This window comes from Electrona antarctica, assembly GCF_951216825.1.
Source record: "Electrona antarctica genome assembly, chromosome: 6".
NCBI classification, from domain to species: Eukaryota; Metazoa; Chordata; class Actinopteri; order Myctophiformes; family Myctophidae; genus Electrona; species Electrona antarctica.
The window spans coordinates 41,670,670-41,694,458 of record NC_136811.1 but is presented as its reverse complement, the minus strand read 5'-3'; the positions used below and the strand labels follow the sequence as shown (position 1 = coordinate 41,694,458).

Below are 23,789 nucleotides of genomic sequence, written 5' to 3'. Positions count from 1 at the left end.
GATTCATTGAAATTAAAAAAACGATTTTCAAAGAAATTGGGCTAGCACTCATTGGGCTAGATTTTGCCATAGCAACTTGCTCAAAATGTGCTGACATCATCACATTTGAGCACGTTGCTATGGCAAAATCTAGCCCAATGAGTGTGTTTGTGCAAAACTAATGCTCGGAATGGCTTCAGCATCATGAAAACCCCCTAGTTTGATATGTCACATGCTACTCAAAGCATAAGGAATAATAAATATTGCCTTATAATAGGATGTCAATGGTGGCCATACTGTACAGGCCATTTTCAACACATTCCCCTCAGACAATTCCAGGCAACTTTCTTTTCTGTTATTCAGGATATATTGAAGATGCAAAATCAGCTGAGTTTGGGTTTTTTGCAATTAGATTGAGGTTGACCCTGTATTTTCCATAGATTTCCTGTACTACTTGGCAGCAGGGCCTAAGAGGGAAGTAATAAATGTTTAATAAAGTTCACAAAATATACTGTAGTTTTAAACAGTTATTTTTATTACTTACAAGGGTAAAAATGTACATGGGTAATTGGAATTGACTGATGATCCCTATATTCGGCCAGATTTTCTATCTACACATTCACATTTCTTCTTTCTTTTTCTCCATTCTGTGGTCGTCAATATAATCTATATATCTTTGAAAATAACAAAAACAGTGGTAATATCAATGTGGTCTACTGAAGTAAATGAACAGGGCAGGTTTTGTTATTTTGTCGTTCGTCGCTCTTAGAAATCATTTATCCATCAATTATTAAAACTACGGTAAATAATTCATTACACAGTATAAAGACAATATAAAAACACCTTGGCGAAATAAGAGAAGTTAATAAAATACTTGGATTTGGCAACATTGTATTTTACAAACACCTATTCACAGACTAAAAACAAAAACAGAATATGGTACAATGGTCACGCATGAAATGATGTCATATTAATTTTGGCTTGACAAAATATTCTTGAATTCAGCCGTGGCTGACTAGTGTAAATACTGTATCCCACTGTGATCATTGATACCATATTTTCAATACCTAAGTAAAACAAGTAAATTGTTTTGACATTACTGTAAAAAAACAAACCATGCCGTTTTACCAGGCAAAGGTCTCACAGTATCCAAACACGTTTGGCACAAGTAGAAGTGCTAGTGCCCTAATGTGCTTTCTGGTGTTCAGTACAACTCTTGGATATATTTGGCAGTTTTGTTCACATACTTGGTAGAAAAGATAATAGCCCTTCATTGACTAAGTTCAGAGTTTGATTTGTAAAAAAAAAAACACAAAACAGATGTTGGGATATTTTCTTCCCTATGTACTTTTTTGTATGACAAATAGTCGGATAGATGAAGCCAATCTACAAGATCACGAAAAGGTACATGTACATCTACCCAAAAGGAAATGCAGGTATTTGACCAGAAGCAGGGATAAAACATATTCCCACCGGCCATACAAATTAACGACTCCCCCAACCCTGACTATACAGGAAGAAAAGTTATACTAGAACCAGTGGTGGAAGAAGTCATCACATTTCTTAAGTAAAAGTAACAATGCCACAATATAAACATACTCTGTTACAATTAAAAGGCCCATATTCAAAGAGTAAAAGTACAAAAGTAAAGTACTCAACCTTTACTAAATGTATCAAACTTTATCGAAAATAGCCAATTTACAGTGTCATGCGTTAATTGTGTGCTTGTAGATTTCCGAAAAGCCAAAGTATAAAATAGGGCTTCAATAAGATTTACCTCTGATATGTAATGGAGTACTTAGGTAGGTACAGTACTTGAGTAAATGTACTTAAGTTAAAGGACAACTTTGTTTTTTTTCAACCAAGGTTCATGTTTTAGGTTGTTATTAGAGAAAGTAAAAGATGAGTGTGTTTTATCGCTTTTGTATCGCAATTTTATCTATTTTTGACAGGGGGGCGGGGACATTCGAACATGGGGCTAAATACAGTATATATATTTATTTTTTACAAAATTGTATGGCGATTTCTTTATTATTTTTTACTATTGTCCTACTAGACCCCAGGGAATCTGGCCACAGTAGTTGGTTTCCGTGTGTCTGAACGAACAACTGACTACTAGGGGGCTGTGTGTCGTAGGCTCAATATAGTATGTCAGTTTGTCACTCCGACAAACAGAACCGGTTCCGTTTGTCTGTGTTTTAAAATAAATGGAACACTGAGCCTGCGTGCGGACTTCCCTCTTTTTAACATTGCGTCTACCCTCCAGCACCAGCGAGGGACTGGATGTGCACAACCTACTCGTTTCTAAATGTACTTAGTTACCTTCCACCACTGACTAGAACAACACAACTGTACAGAGACCAGATAAAAAGAGAGAAGGATCCGGGCACACAAGGTTAAAAAATGAGGAACGCCTTTATTAATTTAAAAGGCAACTGCCAACATGTTTCGACCTAACAGGTCTTCATCAGGGCAAGATGTTCAAGTTGTTCCTCGTTTTTTAACCTTGTGTGCCCGGATCCTTCTCTTTTTATCATGTATTGATCCCGTTTTTTGATCTGTGTGAGCACCTTTTTATCATTATCACATCCTGCTACCTCCATTGAGCACCTGGTTAGTTCCTCTTGTTTCTGTACAGAGACCAGCCTGACATACTCATACAGTACTCACTACTCAATGAGTACATACAGTAAGCTACATATCTACATTATTATAATCACTCAGTAAACCAGTGGTTTTCAACCAGTGGTCCAGGGACCACCAGTGGTCCATGAGGAGGTTCCAAGTGGTCCCCAGCTAAATGAGGGAGAGTTTGATAACCAAAGGCACCCTTATTAGATCTTTAACTCTTGCGAGTGTGTAAAATGAAACCATTTGGTTTCATTTTACACGCTGAAGAGTCTACACAAGTCTACACAATTAGAGAATGTAGAAGAAAGTGAGATGAGAACGTTTTGGGTCTGAGAGGCAATGTCATCCAATGGTGGTCCGTGGCTCAAATGCCCAATAGGCCTACATAATGGACCTTGATAAGAACAAGGTTGAAAACCACTGCAGTAAAGTGACATTACATGAAATCTGGAATAACACTAGCATTATTGTTAAGGTAAACAGTCGTATAGTGGTGAACCCAACCCCCAAAATATCACATTTACTGTTGAATATAACTTGCAAAACAAATGAAGAGAGATGCATTATTGCTCACGCCTGAATGAAAGTGCTTTTTTCACCGCTTAAACCCTAATTATGCTTAGTTGACCATAGCTGCCTCAGGGCTTTTTACTAGTAGGTATGCACGCAATTCCCGCTACACAAATTATTTTCACCCGAAAATAGTACTATCTACAAGCTCACAACGTGTTATGAGCTTGTAGATCTATTTTTGCAGAAATTATTTTTTTGCTAAAGTCATGTTTTTCTTTTTCCTTGAAAATGAGCTATTATCGGTGCAAGTGATATCACTGTCGTTAGATGAAGTATGAATTATAAGACTTGAAATCTAGAGTCCCAATGTTGGGGGGAAACATTGCCCAAAAATAGCTGATCTACAACCTGCTGACCCCCCTTTTTTTGCAGCGATTTTTCGTAGACCGGAAACAAAGTGGATAAAGTTCAGAGCCAACTCAGGTCTAGTTTACTGAGTCTACAGGGTTTAAGAGGTTAGTCTGGCTCAGACCTCTGACGTTAATACTGATGCAAACACGACAACACACAATCACAATACAACAGAACTAATGTCATGGCTACTCAGGGGATCCCAAGGCACCACTAGTGCTACAGTATATACAGTTTGGCCACAACACGCACACTGTGGGTTTCTGCCAGTTGTTGTTGTTTTAGTTTTTCACATCCATAAGATGTGGTGGTCAGTTGAACTTTAGTGAACGTGGGTCCAGTCAGAGAGTTCGGTATTGTCCCGTCTCTACGAAGATATCGTGCTGATTGACTGTCGTTCTGTCTTCCGATTGGCCCGCTCCCTCTTCTTGCAGTACGCGTAGAGTGCCGCCACGGGCACGCAGCTGACGGACGAGGCCAGCAGGAGGCCGATGAAGATTTGGCCAAAGACAGGATACTGCATAACCACAGTTTTACCCTGAGAGGGAACAACAATGATGGTTAAAGACAGGATACTCCAACACCACCGATTTACCCTGAGAGCAAAGAACAATGACATTTTTTAGGCCTACGTATTCTTGTGACCGGTGTCAAGTTAGGTTTTTCTTTTGGTTGTTCCTTTAATTGTTTTGCATATGTATTATTGTTGTATATCTATCAGTGACTTATAATATTCTCCCTTATTATATATATATATTACTTACCACTGTCGATTTGATTATGAACTTATGTGTGCAAGACTAATGTGAAGGACTGAGCATGACATCAGTGTCATTACTGACAGCTGTCAGGAGGAAGGACGGAGGAGGAGCTGTCTAATCAACACAGATTGGTTGCAGTATAAAAAGGACACTTGGAGAGAAAGGTGTTGTGTGTGCTGCTCTGTGCGTATGAGAGAGGGAGAGGTTGACAGGAGGACAGAGAAAGTGAAAGTGAAAGAGGGCTGGAGATCAGCGGCGCACCACGACATCGAGCCGAGAGGGAAAGGACTCGAGCGCGACCGAGCTGTTAATAACGATAAAGAATATTCTACTGCCCAAATTCTGTGTGGCTGATTCGGCCTTGGTCACATTCTCACAACCATTGCATCAAACGGGGGACAAGTTGGAGCCAAATCTGACCACTTGTCAGACATTTTGGTTACTCTGACAAAGGGTACAGCAGGTAGTCAGGTACTACAGTAGTCGGGTAGTACGTACTGTGAATGACCCCTTGTCGTAGGGGCCCACTGTAGTACATAATGATGATACTGTAGGTGGGGGCCACAGATCAGACAGAATCGGTGGGTGGTCTCACCGTGTCTTTGTCCCAGGCTGCGTAGGTGGGCGTCCCTCCTTGGATGTAGCTGACAATGTAGAAGATGAAGAGTGCGACAAGGAGCAGAGGACTGACCACCGCCCACATGATCTTCCAGTACCAGTTGGGCCGATGGCCCAGCATGTCTTCGATATCTTTTTCGAACCTGGGCAACAGAACATTTAGATGTTAATAATAATCAGTGATCCTCAATCTTTCTCATTTCAAGGACCCCAGTTTGATATTGTCTCTGACGGTTGGAAACCTCATATGTTCAAAACTGTTACATTTCAGGATTCAAAAGTAGCCAAAGTATCAGATCTACAAGCTCTCTGCTACTTTTGAAGCTTTTGTGTGACGCTGTTGTGGGCGAGAAGCGACCTCGCCCTAAAGGACGAGGTCGCTTGCACGCTTCCGCCTGGGTGACGGCAGACTGCTGGGCGAGCACTGGCGCTTTGTCTTGAGTGTACAGGGTTTGATGAGGTCAGGTCAACATATGGAATGTCAGAACAGGTCAGCTCCATATATGGAAATCTAAGGGTGACAGCGGGGGCAGTGTCTTGAGTCGGTCGCAATAATGACTTAACCAGACAATCCGGTGCACTTCCAACTCTTGAGATTCTAACTCACCTTTTCTATTGAATTTCTTGACCTCTTGGCCCTACCTCCTTCCACGATTTCCTTGTCAATTGTGCATGTAAGTAGGTATGCTCTTCAAACCGAACAAACACACGTACCTCCTTATGCCGTAGATGTAGCTGACGGCGATGACCTCGAGGAGGACGATGAAGAGCAGGGAGAAGGTGGCGCCGTAGTCGTTGAACATGGTGAACCAGTAGCTGCCGGAGCGCGTGGTGAAGCCCAGGCCCAGGAGCATGCATACCACACACACTATGCCTGCAGGAGCACAGGACCAGAGCACTCAAAAAGACACTCAACTGTCACAACACATCTCATTATTAAAGGCATCGTATGTAACTTTGCCCTATATTTACATAACAAAACAACAGATATGTCATTGCTGTTGGAAGGAAACCTAAGTCCATATTTTAGGGTTTTGCATGAATCACAGACTAGTATTTTGGTGTTTTTACTGTTTGTATTATTTGCCCCAAAACGTCCCCATCTACCAAAACAACAGTGAAAGCAGGTAAATGTTACAGGAAAGGGAAATGTTTCGGCAAAGTATAACAGAATGCCAAAAATCCAATGAGATTAGATCACATGTCTCCCCGTGAACATGCATTAATCCTGGTCTCTATACTACCTCCCCCTGGCCAGCTGGGGAACTGGTTGGAATTCGGGATGTCCCGATACACTTTTTTTGTTCCCGATCCGATCCCGATACCACAATTTCTGTGTTAGCCAATACCGATACCGAATACCGAATACCGATACCAGTGTTGTGATCTCATGTTGTGTTTAGAGCTATCTAGCTATATATCTCGTGTTAGCAGACTGGTTACAAAAAATGGGTTACAAAAATTGTGTGATGAAAAATTACATTGACCTCCAAGGACACCTCACCACCCAAAGACTACCCATCTATCCTCCAACAGCCCCCCCCCCCCCGCCCTATTCCGTACTGTACTACAAGCATCACCCCCAACACCTACAGTACCACCGCCACTAGCATCAGCTCCACCACCGTCCGTCCCCTCTCGACTCTCACCGTTTAGAGTCTCGATGCTCAGGTGTCGAGTCAGCAGCTTGAAGTCTCGCAGGGGGGTGATGATGGCGGTGACGTTGCCCAGCATGCTGCCCATGCCCAGCAGCAACAGCATGAAGAAGTACAGTACCGACCACAGCTGGGACAGTGGCATGTTCTTAATGGCCTCGCTGTACACGATGAACGCCAGGCCCGCACCTTCCACAGCCTGGAGGAAGGGAGAGAGAGAGAGGGAGAGAGAGAGAGAGAGAGAGAGAGAGAGAGAGAGAGAGAGCAGGATAGAGTGAGAGGTGAATAAATGAGAGAGAACATCTTATTGTATTTATACTGTCTTTAACGTAACCTCTTGAGATGAAAACATTACTATTAGCTCATATAATGTGCTCATACTACAGCCTCTCGGGGGCTAAATGTGAATTAGAAAGATTATGACCCAAAGCGGTATATCCAAGTAAACACTGGCTATTAAAAATTAACATTCACAGTCACGGTGGCAGTTAGAAATTAATCCTTCTCTCTGCAGTGACTCGGATCGAGGTGAATCGGTAGACTTTGAGCCCTATGACTATCGCCATTGACACTTATCTAATGAAGTTGTAAATGGCATTGTTTTTATTGCAAGTTTTATCGTACTGTTTTGCACCGATAACAGAAAGAGTCCCTCACAGCCAGTAAATTAAGATGTTATCACGACATAATCTTATCTGTCATTGTTTACTAGTTGGGTTTTGAGAATGTAAGGAAAAGATGGAGCTTACATAAGCTCTGATATCAGAACATTAGGGCTGCAAGCCTTTCCGTAACGATTTTGAATAATAAAAAGGAGAAGCACATTTTTTTATTATTCTTTTGAATTTTTATATATCAACGAAACAGTTATGTGTGATTTTGCACCTCTACAGTACACAGTCTCAGATATAACAGTGCCAAGGCACTGTTATATCTGGTATATCTATTTAGTATAGTTCACGTATAGTTCACTTGTACCAAGTCCCTGATTACAATGAATTTTAACGGTGCCAAAACATGTACTTTTTTGAATATTGCAGACATGGCGAGGACAGCTCACGAAACATTACATAAACTGTAGCTTATCCTCAAATGAACTCTGACTGGAATCAGGGCTATTAGCTCCTGCACAATGGAGCTACTCTTAATATTGCATAACAGACTAGTTCTCAATAATACAGTTGATGTGTACTGTATGGCATTCAGAACGTACAGTTGACAGTTCAGTCTCCAGATCACAGGTTTCCATTTTTCCAGCTATTTCAGCAAACTGCACTGGATATGTTTGGTTTAGCTTCCCGATCCACTCATTCACATTGTCAATACTGATGCTGTCCTCTGCCAGGTCAAAGGTGTTCAACAGCAGCAAGCGAACCCTGGAACACACAAGTATACATTACAGATACTATGATTTATTTTATGAATGCAGTAGAACCCACCATACCCCAATCAAGGATATTAGAGTTTTGCATACCTCTGCTGTCGGGTTTGATATTGTCTCTGTCGGGTGGAAACTATTAATATTATTTTTGAGGATTCAAATTCAAAAGTAGCAAGTTTTGAGCTTGTAGATCTGCTACTTTTGATACTTTTGAGTAGATCATCAAGTAGGAAATTAATTTACGAACAAACACAAACACAAACACAAACATGGAGATAAGAGCGTTCTGCCCGTAGACAACGATATAAGTAGCCTTGCCGAGCCATGAGGCCCATAGGGCAGGAGCCTATCTCCTGTTTCTGTAGCGTGAGGCAGCTTGATGTACAAGTACACCCCCTGGACATGACGCTAGTATGTCACAGGGACCACCCCCCAATCCAACCCTTGATGCTGAGTGTCAAGCAGGGAGGCACTGGGTCCCATTTTTAGAGTCTTTGGTATGACCCGGCCAGGGATTGAACCCCGACCTCCCAGACACTCTAACCACAAGGCCGCTGAGCTGGTAGACAACGATATGCATTAGGTCAAAGAAAGTCCCCCAGTTGAAATTTCATATCTGGGAGCCCAACAGACCCCAGGTTGGTAATAACTGCTCTGAAGCTTCACTCACTCTTTTTCTCAGACGCACGCACGCGCGCGCGTGCGTGCGTGCGTGCACTCTTTTTCTCACACACACACACACACACACACACACACACACACACACACACACACACACACACACACACACACACACACACACACACGTTGGGTGAAGGGCCGCACCTCTCTTGGCAGCTCTCAAAGTTGAAAGTGGCCTTGAATCCGTAGATGGCAAAGGTAACAATGCTGGCGAAGATGGAGGTTCCGCTGTTGATCATTGACACTATGATGGCCTGACGTTCAAAGTTGTTGTGGTATTCGTTGTAGCTGGCAAAGGCGATGAGCGAGCCGAAGCCGAGACCAAGAGAGAAGAAGATCTGGGTGGCAGCGTTGATCCACGTGTTGGGGTTGGCAAGCTCTTCCATCTGAAGACAGCAGTAGTGGAAGAGGTAATCCACCAATTATATGAAAAGAGGTTGAAAATGTCTGAAGTAGAGTGTACTATAATAGTACACTCTAACTCTAGTATTCTCATACTAGAATACATTTTAAGGGTTAAATTATTGTTAAACATCTGCATTACTTAATTTACAAGAAGTCTACACAATTACAGAATGTACAATCATTGTTATTTTGATCAACACCTGTTATCTCTCCTATAGTACGGTACCACATCATAAAGCATGGAATTGTGGACAAAATCATATCCAATGACACTAAACTTTCAAAGAGAGGCTAAATCTCCTCAAATGGTGGTCCGTGGCTCAAATGCCGAATAAATAATGGACCTTGACATGAAAAGTGTTGAAAACCCATGCAATATAATATCTAAAGCGTAATTAGGCTTTCCACCACTGAGAAGCACACATATGGCGTACAATACCTTTGGCGTGAACATGAACTTGACGCCATTGAGGGCACCGTGCAGCGTCAAGCCCCGGATCAGATAGATGAAGAGAACCACGTATGGAAATGTGGCTGTGAAGTACACCACCTGAAGGGTTAGACACAGACATAACAACATCCAGAATTCAAGAAATGTCACAAACTGTCACAAGGATGTATGAGTACGCAGTATGCACTGTGAAAACCTTAGGTTGGGGTGCTCCATAATACACAATAAATATAAACTAATACCTACATACATAACAGTACCAAACTAATAACAGCCCTTATTTCTAAAATAAGGTTACAACAATACGGTTACAACCTGATGTCAACACACTGTCATGGGTGTATGTGGGGTCTTTCATGACCCTCATGGATTTCCTGACTCAGCACAGTGGTTAAGTGGTTACTTAACCGTAATTAGGCGTTAAGTGGTTACTTAACCACTTAAACACCAAACTTGAGTTACTGTACTTTGACCGATTTTTCCCGTCTTCTACGCCCAAAATAGATTTCAACCTTTTTTTAACGTCTTATTAGTGGCTTCTACTTCAGCTTCTATTTCAGCATGCTGTAGTTATCATTAACTTGGAATCCCGTTGGTGATATCATTGGTAGGCAGGTTTCTGTACTGTCCACAGTGTGTGTAGACGGAAATTGCCCCTTCTTCTAATGAGCATCAGTGAGGACCAATTATGAGTGAAATGAAAATATGGTTGAAAGGGGTGAAGTGCTCCTGTAAGTAAACTTAGCACTCTGTTAAAAGTAAAATAAGTCCTGACCCCATGGATGGGATATCTGTTATCTATTGTCTTTATATACAGTACTTTATTGTCCAATATTACTTCCATTGTGTGAGTGTGTATGTGTGTGTGTGTGTGTGTGTGTGTGTGTGTGTGTGTGTGTGTGTGTGTGTGTGTGTGTGTGTGTGTGTGTGTGTGTGTGTGTGTGTGTGTTCATATATTGTTTCCATTTTATTATTATCCTGTCTGTGTGTGAACTCCAGCAATTATAGCATTTGTCTACTATTTTTATTTTTATTTCCTGAGTTGATGTTTGGCAACACATACTGTAGTGTCCAATTGTTTGTCTTATTGCTTTCTGTATGTCTCTGTCTATTCTTGTTCATGAAAATGAATAAAATGTAAGTTGAAAAAAAAGTTAAATAAGTCCTGTATAAAAAGAATTGACTTGAGTAAAATTTCAAAACTATATGTAGTTGTGTTCAACGTAAGTGCAGGAGTAGAGACCACCCTCTGCTTATCAAGGCCACTCCCTGTTCTCAATCGCTTCCCTATCTACCTACCACACTTGGCCTCACTCATTAGCCACTCCCCATTCACACTCATTAGCCACTCCCCATTCACAATCACCCGTATCCACTACACGTGCCTCCACTCACCACAGACAATCCTTGTTGTCCCGATCGGATCGGGTGATCGGAAATCGGGGGCCGATCACGTCATTTTCAAATGATCGGAATCGTATCGGGAGCCAAACAACGTGATCGGGACATCCCTAGTTCTGGGTGCCATGCAATGGCAGAAACACAGGTTGAAATCCGAAACGCATACTTAATCGTAATTATCAATACGCGAAACTTTGACCTCTATGGCCGGCCGCACGGTTTACCAAAGCCCCGCAATATATACATCAAAATGTGCGGCTCGGCCGGGAATGGTGTGCTTGTGCTTTTCTTTCCGTTTCGTGTTACCGTACCGACGTAATTCGCAATAAACTACGCGAAAAATGCCCCATTCAAAGTCGATGGAGAGACGCGTGGAAAAACAGAAAATGACACGTTACTTTGGAGCCACATTGCTCTGGCATACTGTTGCGTAGAAACACGACTTTGTCGTGGTTCAGACGGAATTCGAATGCGTTGCACGGTTTGCCCGCTATCGCAGTTCAAAGTGTGTGTGGTCTGAGCAATATTCTCGACTCAGAGTGTCGCACGCCCAGAGAGAGAGCGGGTCAGAGTGAGAAGACTGTACCGAAATTCTCCGAAAAAATCGTCCTCACGGCCAAAATATTCACTTTACACGCATGGGTTTCGGTAATTTTGTAGCCTCACTCGTCCTCTTTCACCCAATGTCACAACCATAGCCCAGATACATACAGTACGTGAACTACAGCCCTGAAAGCGACAGGTGTACCATCATCATGTTAGCATTAGCATGTTAGCATTAAAATGTTAGCATGCTAGCATGTTAGCATTAGCATGTTAGTATTAGCATGTTAGCATTAGAATTTTGGTGGCAACGTAATGTGCAATAAACTTGAATTGAAAGTCAATGGGGACATGGTTACATGTAACCAAATTGACCCTTACATGGTCTGAGAGGCTAAATGTCATCAAATGGTGGTCCGTGGCTCAAATGCTGCACAGACTTGGCGAGCTGCAGGCACCCAGTAAAATTTCTTGAAATTTGTTTCTAGTATCAATATTATAATCCATAACATGATATTAGACTGGATATTGTCTGTGACTGATATTGTACTATTGTGATATGGCATAAACGTGTTCTAGAAAAAAAATATATGGGATCGGGAAAAATCGGTATCGGCAGATGCGGAATCGGATCGGGAGCAAAAAAATGTGATCGGGACATCCCTAATTTCTGCCGTTCATTGCTTTCAAATTCATCGTCCTCCTCTTCTCCACCCCAACCTCCTCCTTCCTCCTCCACCCCAACCTCCTCCTTCTGTTCTGTCTTCTTCTCTAGGGATCCAGGCAGGGCAGTGACGGAGCAGAGACGACCGGACGCTCCTCCGAGTAGAGCAATGATGGCCGTCAGCTCCTGTCAGACTTGGCTAACACCCTGAGTCATGCCCTAACCTTGGGTTCCTCATCCCATTTCATCTCATTTTGTTTCAAACTCTACTGTCAAACTTACGCAGAGGTGTGGTCTCTTACTAGTGAATAAAGTACAAAAATACTAACAACCAAAGTAAAGGTAGCCTAATAAAATAATTGTCAAATGTGCAGCTCTTTAAATTGTGACCTTGTAGATCGGCTATTTCCAAAAAGAGGATCTTCTTGACCCAGGTTAGCTTATATGTTGTGGTGCCTTGACTGGAAATGCACACTCGTCAGCTAAAAAGTGTAAACTCCCGTCTTGATGCGACCCAGTGATCTCTGATGCCTCTCACTCTGTTATGTAATGCAGTGTGGTAAAAATAATCCCACTCATCCACTTTAAAGGTGATGTAAGTGAGATTATTTTAGTTTAAAACAAAACAATTTTGTTGTTAAAGCTCAATTGCGTTGTTCTCTCTCCTTGATTGGATGAAACTGGTATCCTGATGGGAGAATGTACAGGAGCCGAGGAGATGGAAGACCCCTACAATCTCTGCTGTTGGGAAGAAACCACCTAACTCCAAAACTGCCTCATCAAAGTTGGTGTTGTGACTTTATATATTATATTGTCAATGACTTGCTTGAGAGGGAGAGAGGTGGTGGAGTTATATAGAATATAGAGCTATTTAACACTACCATGCAAGCACTCAAATGCTTTATTACTGGAGCATTGCAGGTAAAACAGCCACAAACCTGCTGCGTTGCAATATAGTGGTCTTTTATTGTTATGTCTTGTCTACAGGTGCATACGAGGGCATTTTCTTTTTGTCCGGCTGTATACTATAGGGTAAAAGTACTTGTACTGTTTTGTAATGTTACAGTACAATTCAATTGAAAGTACAAGGTATCAAAATATACCTGTAAAATAGAAAAGCTAAAATTTATGTATTTGACCGGACGCAGACTCCCACCTGAAAATATTTTGAGGCAGCCGCAGGGGCCCCAGAAGAGGAAATGTGTGTTAAAAATGTCCAAAGTGATTCAAAGATTTTCACAATTTGTCAAGATCTTTGACAAACTATTTTAAAATAGCAAATCTACAAGCTTAAAGTGGTCAAATAGATTTAGTTGGGGATCCCCTGAAACCCCCTTAATGATCCCTGGGCGTCTTCCCCAGACCCCACTTTGAGATGCCTGTTATGCTCTAACCTTTCCGGTGGACTTGACCCCCTTGACGATGAACAGGTAGGTGAGCATCCAGGCCAGCAGGAGGCAGAGCGCCTGTCCTGTGTGCACGCCTCCGTTCTCGTTGATGGAGGGGGCGACGTTCAGAGTCTCCCTGAAGAAGAAGTACTGCGTGGGCGTGGCCTTCTCACACTCCTCCAGGGGGCCCGTCCTGTTGCTGTTGAGAGGACACTCTGCCCAGGGCAGCTTCGACTGAGAGAGAGAGAGAGAGAGAGAGAGCGCAATTAGGGTTCCTAAATATTATTATACAGTAGCCTACTGTACAGTTGGGTGCCACCGATATTGTCCCTTACCATTTGACCCATTTAGGCCTGACCTCAAAATTTTAAAAAATCCTTCTAAATCCTCCAGTTTTCTGAAATAAATATTTTCAAGATTTTTCAAAAATAGCAGACCTACAAGCTCATAGCGCGCCACTCGGTGGCGCGCTATGAGCTTGTAGATCTGCTATTTTTCAATAGCTAAATTATAACATAATGTTTAAAACACCAAAAGGGGTTCCCGCCCAAAATGGGTTAACTGTCCTTTTGCGCAGATCACGCAAACCTCAGCAAAAAGAAAAGGACAATATCGATGGCCTCCAACTGTAGGCTTTATATATATATAAACAGGCGACTGCTGACCTGACGGAAAATATTCGGAAAATATCAGCCTACTGTATATTCCAGGCATCTTGCTTGGACATAGCATGACATGGATACGACGTCCCAATTTTCACTACTTGTAAAATACACTTTGTTTTAAGTGCTTACCTAATTATGTACATGTTTATCATGTTCTGTTGAAAGGTGCAGTCACTATGTGTTAAGTGCAAAAAAACTAAATTTGTAGATCAGCTATTTTAGCAATCAGATTTAAGCGATTAAAACAGCACTTCAACCATTTTCAACCTTATCTCCGTAAACGTGGCCCTTACAAATGCTCATAGTCATAATAAGATGGCACCATTCCCGTCTACAGACGCTGTGAACCTGCCTACCAATGACATCATCAATGGGGATTCCAAGCTAATGGAAACTACAGATAACATTATAAGATAAGACCTTTATTGATCCCGCTGGGGAAATTCAGGTGCAGTACAGCAGTTGATTAGGGACTTTAAGCAACGACGGTTTTCAGGACGGCTCCGCTACGCGGAAGTACGGCGGCTATGACACCCACGCCGTAGCTGTCAAAATCTTTAAGCAAACAGCCTCCGGCGACATTGGTTGCCATGGTGACGCGTCCATGCAGCATGTGTCAAACATAAACACATTATTATTATTTTTTAAAACACCCCGTCATGCGTCTGCTAACTTGCCGATATTGCTTAATTCTTACATGCGCTGGATATGATCAGCAATGGAAAGAGGAAGGTGCTGGAGCAATCTGTGTTATTCTAAAACCGTTTTAATAAACATGGTTAATATGACATATGGTATTAGTGTTATTTCTTCATTCAGAGCATGCCAACACATTACACAGCATAAGAGAGGTGATGGAGCAATCGGTGTAAATGTATGACAGCTATCATTTCAATAAACATGGTTATGACATGGCGTAGACACTAAGTGTAAGTGTAGGTTCTCCCGTAGTAGAAAGGGCTGTGACGGAGAGCAGGTTTATGTATCGAGCACTGATCCATTTCCGGTTGCCGTAGCCGACGGCCGTATCCGTCGTTGCTTAAAGTCGCTAATAACAGATATACAGCCTTGATCGTCCTAGGACGTTAGCATGCTGAAATAGAAGCCAACATTAAAGTTTGAAATCTTGTTTGAAATGACCAAAGCTGCCTACCGATGATGTTACTGTTAGGCAGGTTTCCTATCTTCGGTAAGATATTATTATGCGGCCTGAATTATATGAAGATATGGTTGAACATGGGTGAAGGGCTCCTTTAAGGGCTCTGGGTTGGGTTTTTGAAGATATGGTCCCTGTAGTCTCGCGAGCCAGAGTGTTCATATGGTCTGGAGCAACGGAAGCTCTGAAAATGATCATTATGAGGATAAATCAGATGTGACGCCTGCTCCCCACTTCCGTTTCGTCTTTACAGTCGCACAAATGTGTTGTCCTAATATAAATAAAACTATTCGAAACATATAGCTTGCTGCTTATCAGAAATGGAAATTCTAAAATAAAATGTTAAGATATTTCAAAATATTATCAAAATATTACTTATCAAAATATTTTCAGCGAACGGAAATGACGAACAGATGATAGCTTCCGTTCTTGGCATTCAGAGATTGTGGAATAGTTGTCTGGCTATGGTCAGACTGTGGTCTCCCCAGTGTTAATCAAGTCGACTAAGACTATGATGAAAAATGTCCGTTGTCTACATTTATTATACTAAAATCTTATAATTAACTATAGGCTAAAACTAAAACATTTCAGATGACTAAAAAATAAATGTAATTTTATTCCAAAGACTATGACTAAAACTAAATCAAAATGTACTGGGTCACCCTAGTCAGACAACATGAAGAGCTCACCTGAAAGGAGTTGAAAAGATACCAGAAGCTCCAGGCATTGATCACGTTGTAATACAGACAAAGATAAAAGGATGTCACCATGCTGGCTATACCTGAAAGCAAAGGAACAATGATGTAACATAAATAGTCTCACAATATCCAATTATTTGAGCTAAAATTTGTCCTGTTTCCATAATGGTCCATTTAAATGACATTCATAACATACAGTACACTCCCCAATGTGAAATCCTCCTCTGTCTCTAGAGTGCTGTTTTCAATACAATACTCAGAAATGAATTAAACACTTCATTTTAATGGCATAGGCAGAAGCTCTACGTCTATTTTATTTGATTTTAAAAATGTTTTTTTTAATCTGGGGGCAGCACCCGGCCGCTTCCAGCCTTCCATGTGTAGAGACTGGATGTCACTCTCCTTTAGCGCTTCACTTCCTGATGGGTCTTTTATTTACATTCCTAAACTCTACACATATTGTAGGAGTTGCTGACAGATTCAGCTACGGAGCTCTGAATCATAGCACAGTCCCCCCCAACCCCCGCCCCACACACACACACACACACACTCCCCGCGATTCTCGAGCCAAGTGGCCCAGATAGGTCAGGACTCAGCCTATCTCCTGTTTCCGTAGCATGAGGCAGCTTTACATACAATTATACTGTACACCCCCTGGACATGACGCTAGTATGTCACAGGGACTTACCCCCAATCCAACCGTTGATGCTGCGTGCCAAGCAGGGAGGGATTGGGTACCATTTATATAGCTAGCTTTGGACTCAGCCAGGGATTGAACCCTGACCTCTTGTTCACAACTTAAAAATAGAATCAAGAAAGAAAGAAAACAATGTGCTGAACATACATTCTGAATTAAATTGTGATATTGTTAAATCTAAACTATATCAGGATGTTTTTGTTAGTAGCTTACCCAGTCCTCCTAGGTAGGGGCTGATGGCGGTCCATGCCCCTATGCTTCCCTGACGCATCTTCTGACCAATAGCCAGCTCCATGTAGAACAAGGGTATGCCCTCCAACAGCAGCATGATCATATATGGGATCATGAACCCACCTGAGGATGAAGACAGAGTCCCCATTCACTTACCACTTTACTACAAACCTGTTGTGATGCTACCACTGTCACTGTTCAAATGCATTCTGGAATGGCATTGCACGCACGCACGCATGCACTGTACGCACGCACTGTACGCTATAGCAAACAGACACCTGTAAATAGCTTTCAGCGTTGGGCAATTACAGTCCTTACACAAACAGTGGTTCTCAAAGGGATCAAGAAGGGCTCCTTGAAGGGCTTCCAAGGGGTTTCCAGCTCAGATATAGCCGATCTGCAAGCTCATGTGTCGTGAGACGATGCGCTGTGAGCTTGCAGATCGGCTATTTTTGAACAGAATTGGAAAACATCTTGAATAATTATTGTGAAACATTTTGCATATAGAAGAAAATTTCCTTTTGCACACCTACGGAGACGGACAGGTGCTTCAGAGTAATGAACTTGAAGAGCAGGAAAAAGGGAGTTGTGCACTGTCTTCACTTAGAAAAATGTACTAATCGGGATTAAATGTTTCGTTCAGTCAGACCTTCTCATTTACAAAAATGTACTAATAGGCATACAATGTTTCGGTCACTCGGACCTTCTCATTTACAAAAATGTATTATGCGGACACAGTGTTTCGGTCACTCTGACATTCATCAGGCATATAGGCTAATGAAGGTCTTTCCGCATATTTTACAAATTTCCGCATATTTCACAACTTCTCGCAATTTCACAGCATAAAATCACATCAAAACCTGCATATTTCATCGCAAAATCAAGGATTTTTGCCCGCATAATAAAGGATTTTACACCGCATAATCAGGGTCTAAAAATAGGATTAAAGTGGTTAAACGGTTTTGCTGGGGACCCCCTAAAACCCCCTCTAGGACCCCTGCGGGTCCTAGAGGGACATGCTCAAGCTCATAGCTTGTAGGTCTGCTATTTTTGAAAAATCGAAGAACGACTGACATAGAAACATAGCTTCTTCAGAAAACTGTCAGGATGTAGAAGACATTTTTAGAATCTGATCTCAGGTCAAAATGGGTTAAGAACAGTGTGACAGCCTCCTGAGGCCTTTGCCGGGGTTTGTGCCTGCCTTCTGTTGCAGGGTGCTGGCTGGTTTTGCAGGGTTCTGGCTGGTTCTGCAGGGTTCTGGCTGGAGCCAAGGCTATGATAGGTACAGTACGGTCAGTCCACTCCACGGGCCAGTTGCCATGCACATCCGGAAGTTCACTGAAGTACATTGGAGTGAATGAGAGCCGGCTGGACCAGCTTGTGAACAAACACTTATTCCTGAACAATTGGGTCCACATTGACAGTTAATCGGTTCAGGAATAAAGAAGACATATTATTATCGCAGGTTGTTTTCTAGTCATTTGTTTTTTGATGTGCACTCTACATATTTGTATTGAGTTATACCTAAACAGTGGTTCAGAAAGATACTTTGTACTCTTTAGATACCTCAATAAAATTATACAGTGTGCACATCAAAAAGCAACACAGCAAAAATCAATGTTATGTGATATGTCATCTTTTATTTTCCTGGACCGTGTATTTAAAAAAAAGGTTTCAATCGTTCATAAATAGTGTTCGTTAAATTGTTCATAAGCTGGTCCACCTAATTGACTGCTCTAAATGCACTCCAGGCTCCAGTTAGCCTCCCAGTGATGACCGTACCTCCTTTTTAATTGCCTTGGCTGGAGGTTGGGGGATAATCAGGGACACCTGGCCAGTGCCTCCCCAGAGTATAGACGAATCCACTGAGGGGTGCCCTGCCTGGGCACAGCTATACTGTAGCTGAGGTGTCACATTATTGGCCACAAAAAGAGCATTCATTATTTGTTTGTGTTTATTTAAAGCTGCCTATATGTTACTTTCCTCTCCTACCCCGGATATGAGCCCGGTTCCCTGTGCAAGTGATAGATCACCTGTATGTATTATTATGTGGTGTTGTTTTATTGTATTATTTTTGTTTCCTGCAGTAATGACTTTAGTGTTGTTTTATCTCACCAAGTGCCTCTATTGTACTACATTTTATATTCAACGTAAAGCACTTTGTAACTTTGTTTTGAAAAACGCTTTATAAATAAAGTTTATTATTATTATTATTATAAGTGCCAAAATGTTTTACCATTGATCTTATAGCCTGCTTGCTCAGGGGATAAATTGAATCTTGACCTTCAGGTCAGAAATCGTGCCAGATCCTGTGTCTAGGAGAGACATGACCTTTGACACGATCTAAATGTCTCAATAGAAGAGCAAGGAGATCAAATTCAACCACCCCAATTGTATGAGGTTTATTGTATTAACATCCAGAATATATATACAGAATGTAACAAAATACAAATGTATTCATTGTTATAAAGGTTTCATGCCATTCATTTTTATTTTTCGTTTTTCTTTTAGATGTTATGACCTCAATTACATCCCAAAACAAACCTGAACATTGAACATTCAGTGTATTTTCAGTGGTCTGGAGCTTTCTCTGGGGTTTGGAAGTCTTTCTGAGCTGCAATGAAAACAGGCAAAACAGTGAAAACATCTGCTGGCAAATCCCATTGACATATATGGGATTTTATGTCTCTTACATCACAAACAGCAGGAAACTCAGAGCACCTGTTTGAGCCAGAAAACCCCAGACCACAGAAAATCTACTAATCTTTTTGGGTGCAATTGAGCTCAGAAAACTTTAAAAAAATTAAGAAAAATTACAAAAATATTTTTTTTATGTCACAATCCCTATAAGTTTGGCAGAATGTTTCCCTGCTCTGGTTGTTGGGAACTGCATTTTGTTACCATTACTTTATTTTATTTTAATCACTATCACATTTAGTTCTCACTCTCTCCTGTTATTTATTAACCCTTTATTTGCTATGGTCCCTGAGCCGGCCATTACACCATTGTTCCCTTTTTTTTGGTTAAATGGTAAATGGTAAATGGTGCATTTATATAGCGCCTTTATCCAAGGCGCTTTACATAGATTGTGCATTATATTCACCCATTCACACACACATTCATACACCGATTGCGGCAGAAGCCATGCAAGGTACCAACCAGCACATCGGGAGCAATTTGGGGTTCAGTGTCTTGCCCAAGGACACTTCGACATGTAGACAGGAGGAGCCGGGATTCGAACCGCCGACCCATGGATCATTGGACGACCTGCTCTACCTCCTGAGCCACAGTCAACCTGGGTTGAAACCCAAAAGATGAATTCGGTGTCTCCCCATGGGTTCCAAACCTAGAACTTAGAAAAATACATTATAAATAGCAGATCTACAAGCTTACGATGTGACACCTCTTTTTTATTTTTTGAATGGATTTTATTTTATTATTTTGAAACATTTTTGATTTATTTTATTATTATTCTTTTCTTCTTTTATTATTATTATTTTTTTTAATCTTTTTAAATAATGGGGAAATACTTCAGATGCAGTACTCTACCATGCATGTCCTTAAAGCCAGACCTTAATTAACGGAGACAACACATGTACAGTACATGTGTAGTCTGATGTCCTGCCTCCAAATTACAAGTGCAGCCCGCCCAGTAATTACTGTAAAAAGTGACAAGTTCATTGTTCATTGACCCATACAGAGGACCAGTGCAGCCTATAAGCTGTAGTTCTCCCATCTAACCGTGTTATTGCGGGATATTATACTGCAGTGGTTCTGGAAGTCTGGAATTCAAAATGTACCTGAGTAAAAGTACAAAAATATTGGCATCAAAATGTACTTAAAGTACCAAAAGGAGAATGTCCCATTTCAAATGTATACAAATATTGTGGAAAATAGCAGATCTACAAGCTCACAATGTGTCGCATCGTGACGCGTTGCGAGGTTGTACACCGGCTAATCATATCATCATCATCATACCCGGAAGTTATGCGGGAACACCTACTGAGTCAGAGTAACACAAAACGACTTTCTGGCCTTGATCTGATTGCATTAAACGACATTAAACAATGTTAAACTCACTTTGCCATTCACTTTTCCACTTGACTTCATGCCACTCAATTTGCCACTCACTTTATGCACTCTATTTAACTTAATAGCTTAAGTGGAAGTACTGTATAAAATAGTGGTTAATTAAACTGATTTTGATGCTATTATTAATTCACTTAGCTGGGGGCTCCCCTGGAACACGTACGCTCAAGGACCCCCGGGGGTCCCCGGACCCAGAGTGTAGAGTAGGAGAGTAGCGACACGCTTTGATCTCGCCGCAAAGCGTGTGCATATGGGCTATAGTTCCAAACATTGCTCCTATGGCTGGAACTATCCCATTGAGATAGAATGTGCACTTCCGCATTCCATTGTTACAATGGGAGTCAATGCTAGTGTCGCCACTCTCTTATACTAGATTACTCTGCCCGGACCCTACTTTGAGAACCACTGGCCCATGCCAACCATGTTGTTGTGGATATTTCTACTGCATCAGTATCCTGTTCCCTCAGATGAACTTTTGCCTCCAGATACGTAGGCCTACAGGTTATTTATTAATGTATTAACACTGATATTAACCTCAAGGGTTAGTTTTGTGCTCATTTTATAGTCGGATAAGGATTATGACAAGTTGCCAGAATCAGCTCGATTGTAAATCTTGGATTATTGTGTTGTTGCACAACAAGAAAAAGCACGAGCAAGGACGTTTCACTCACTCAAAAGGAAAAAAGTACTCAATTGTTTTACTTACTGTAAGTAAAAGTATCAATACTGCAATAGGCCTACTATAGGCCTACATACACATAAAAGGCCAAAATTCAAAATGTAGGCCTACTTTAGTAAAAGCACAAAAGTATTGGTATCAATATGTACTTAAAGTATACCCAAAGTAGAAAGTAATCAATGTAAACAAATATTTAGAAAATAGCAGATCTGCAAGCTCACAATGTGTCGCATAGTGACACATTGTGAGCTTGTGGATTGGCTATATTTCAAATGGCCGAAATCTACAGTATAGGGCTGATGTGGACCGTAATGTATGTTTTGTAATAATAATACAAATTTCCAAAGTAACTAGTAACTAAAGTTTTAAATTAATTGTAGTGGTCAAAGTACGTAGGCCTACTATAGGCTACTAATATTTGCCTCTGAGATGTAATGGAGTAGAAGTAAAAGCATGACAATTGTAAACTAGCTACAGACAGTAGCCTACTTGAGAAAATGTACTCAGTTGCAACCGTGCACACTGTAATAAAAAGCATGAGCAAGAACTTTTCAACTCACTCACTCACTCACATTATGATAGTATTTTTTCAAAATACTACAAACATGTTTAAATAGGCAGGTGTCTTACAGTCTTTGATCTCTATCTCAAAGTATATATTTGACTGACGGTTGGATGTCAAGAGTTAAAACATATACTACACACTTTTTCTTTTACCCCGTGCAGATGATTGTTTTCCCACCTGTAATCTACACTAACAAAGCTGACCGAATAGGCCTATAGGCTGCACAATGCTGCAAGCTGACATAACTTAAAAGTAGCCTGCAAGTTCAGAACACATTGCACAATAATGGAATCAACAGTCACTCACATGGACAAAACGTTGCCAATGAAGGCTTGTTGTGGTATCAGACACACTCCATATCATTTATAATGAAGAATATTAGCCTGCATTATTATTCATTGTAAATATAGACACGCGTCAGTCAGTTAGTCTGAGTCAGACAGAAGGTCTGGAAGGGAACACGTACAGTGCGCAAATAGCGGCACGGCCATATAGTGACACCTGCCACTGACAGGCAGCGATAATAAGAAAACAAAACAAATAGGTCACAATACAAGCGCCTTACCTCCACCGTGCATTTGACAGAGGTATGGGAAACGCCATACGTTTCCGAGACCAACCGCGTAAGATACGCATGCGAGCACAAATTGCATTGGAGTGTCCCATTTGGGTCTGCCTGCATCTTTGTCCATGGCTGCTGGATCCGTGGAGGACTAAAGTGGCCGGTTAACTGGAAAGCACCGCAGCTGATCGCTCCTGTCAGGACAGTATAAGTAACACACATCCAATGAAGGCTGTCCTGTGTGGATCCGGACAGGCTACTCAACAACACTAGACTGTCAGCGACATTCACTAAAGTCGTATGTCTCTCAACTTGGCGTTTTATTGGCAACCAGGCTTATTCTAATGAGCTCCTTGTCAAGGAGGCAGAGGGAGGGTCTGGCTGACTGACTGTTGCTTTAATTGCTTGTGCCGAGATAAGGCAGGTGAATGTTTGATTGGATGTTGTTTGAAGTTGTAAACCTCCTTAAAGGTGTGTTTAACCTCTACTGACAGTTCAACTTCTCAGTCCACTTTCCTTTAAAGGTCTGTTTGTTTTGAGCCAAAAAAATGGGAGAAGCCATTTACAATTTACAATTTAGGCATTTAGCAGACGCTCTTAATCCAGAGCGATTTACATTAGGCAAGAACAGACATGCTTTGACTTGTGATTATTTAACAGAGCCTAATTGTGTCAAGATGATTAATATTACAATTTCACACAACTTAGTTTATTGTTTAACTTTTGATAACATATAGAATAGGCTATGTAGTGTAATAGCCTATTACTTTTCAATATCAATAATGCCTTTATGGAAGTCCTAAAGGTGAAAAGAAAAGTTGAAGGTTTTAGGCCCCCATATTGTTATTGTGTTTGCTATAGTTAAAAGTAAAGTATGTTTATGTCATATTAGCCTAATAACACTACTACTACTACTACTACTACTACTATACTACTGTAGGCTATACAGGTAGGTGCTGCATTGC

General features: G+C 41.3%; 1 protein-coding gene across 1 annotated transcript; it reads right to left on the bottom strand.

The window, feature by feature from the left end:
* Positions 1-2,549: 2,549 nt before the first annotated feature.
* slc6a20 (solute carrier family 6 member 20) lies at positions 2,550-23,053 on the bottom strand. The gene is made up of 11 exons (XM_079504119.1): positions 22,828-23,053; positions 16,912-17,052; positions 15,993-16,084; positions 13,489-13,716; positions 9,475-9,585; positions 8,775-9,016; positions 7,782-7,944; positions 6,563-6,767; positions 5,628-5,787; positions 4,891-5,056; positions 2,550-4,072 (listed from the first exon to the last, which is right to left on the bottom strand). The coding sequence occupies exons 1-11, from the start codon at positions 22,952-22,954 to the stop codon at positions 3,902-3,904; spliced, it is 1,806 nt and encodes a 601-aa protein (XP_079360245.1). The 5' UTR covers positions 22,955-23,053; the 3' UTR covers positions 2,550-3,901.
* Between the last annotated feature and the right edge of the window lie 736 nt (positions 23,054-23,789).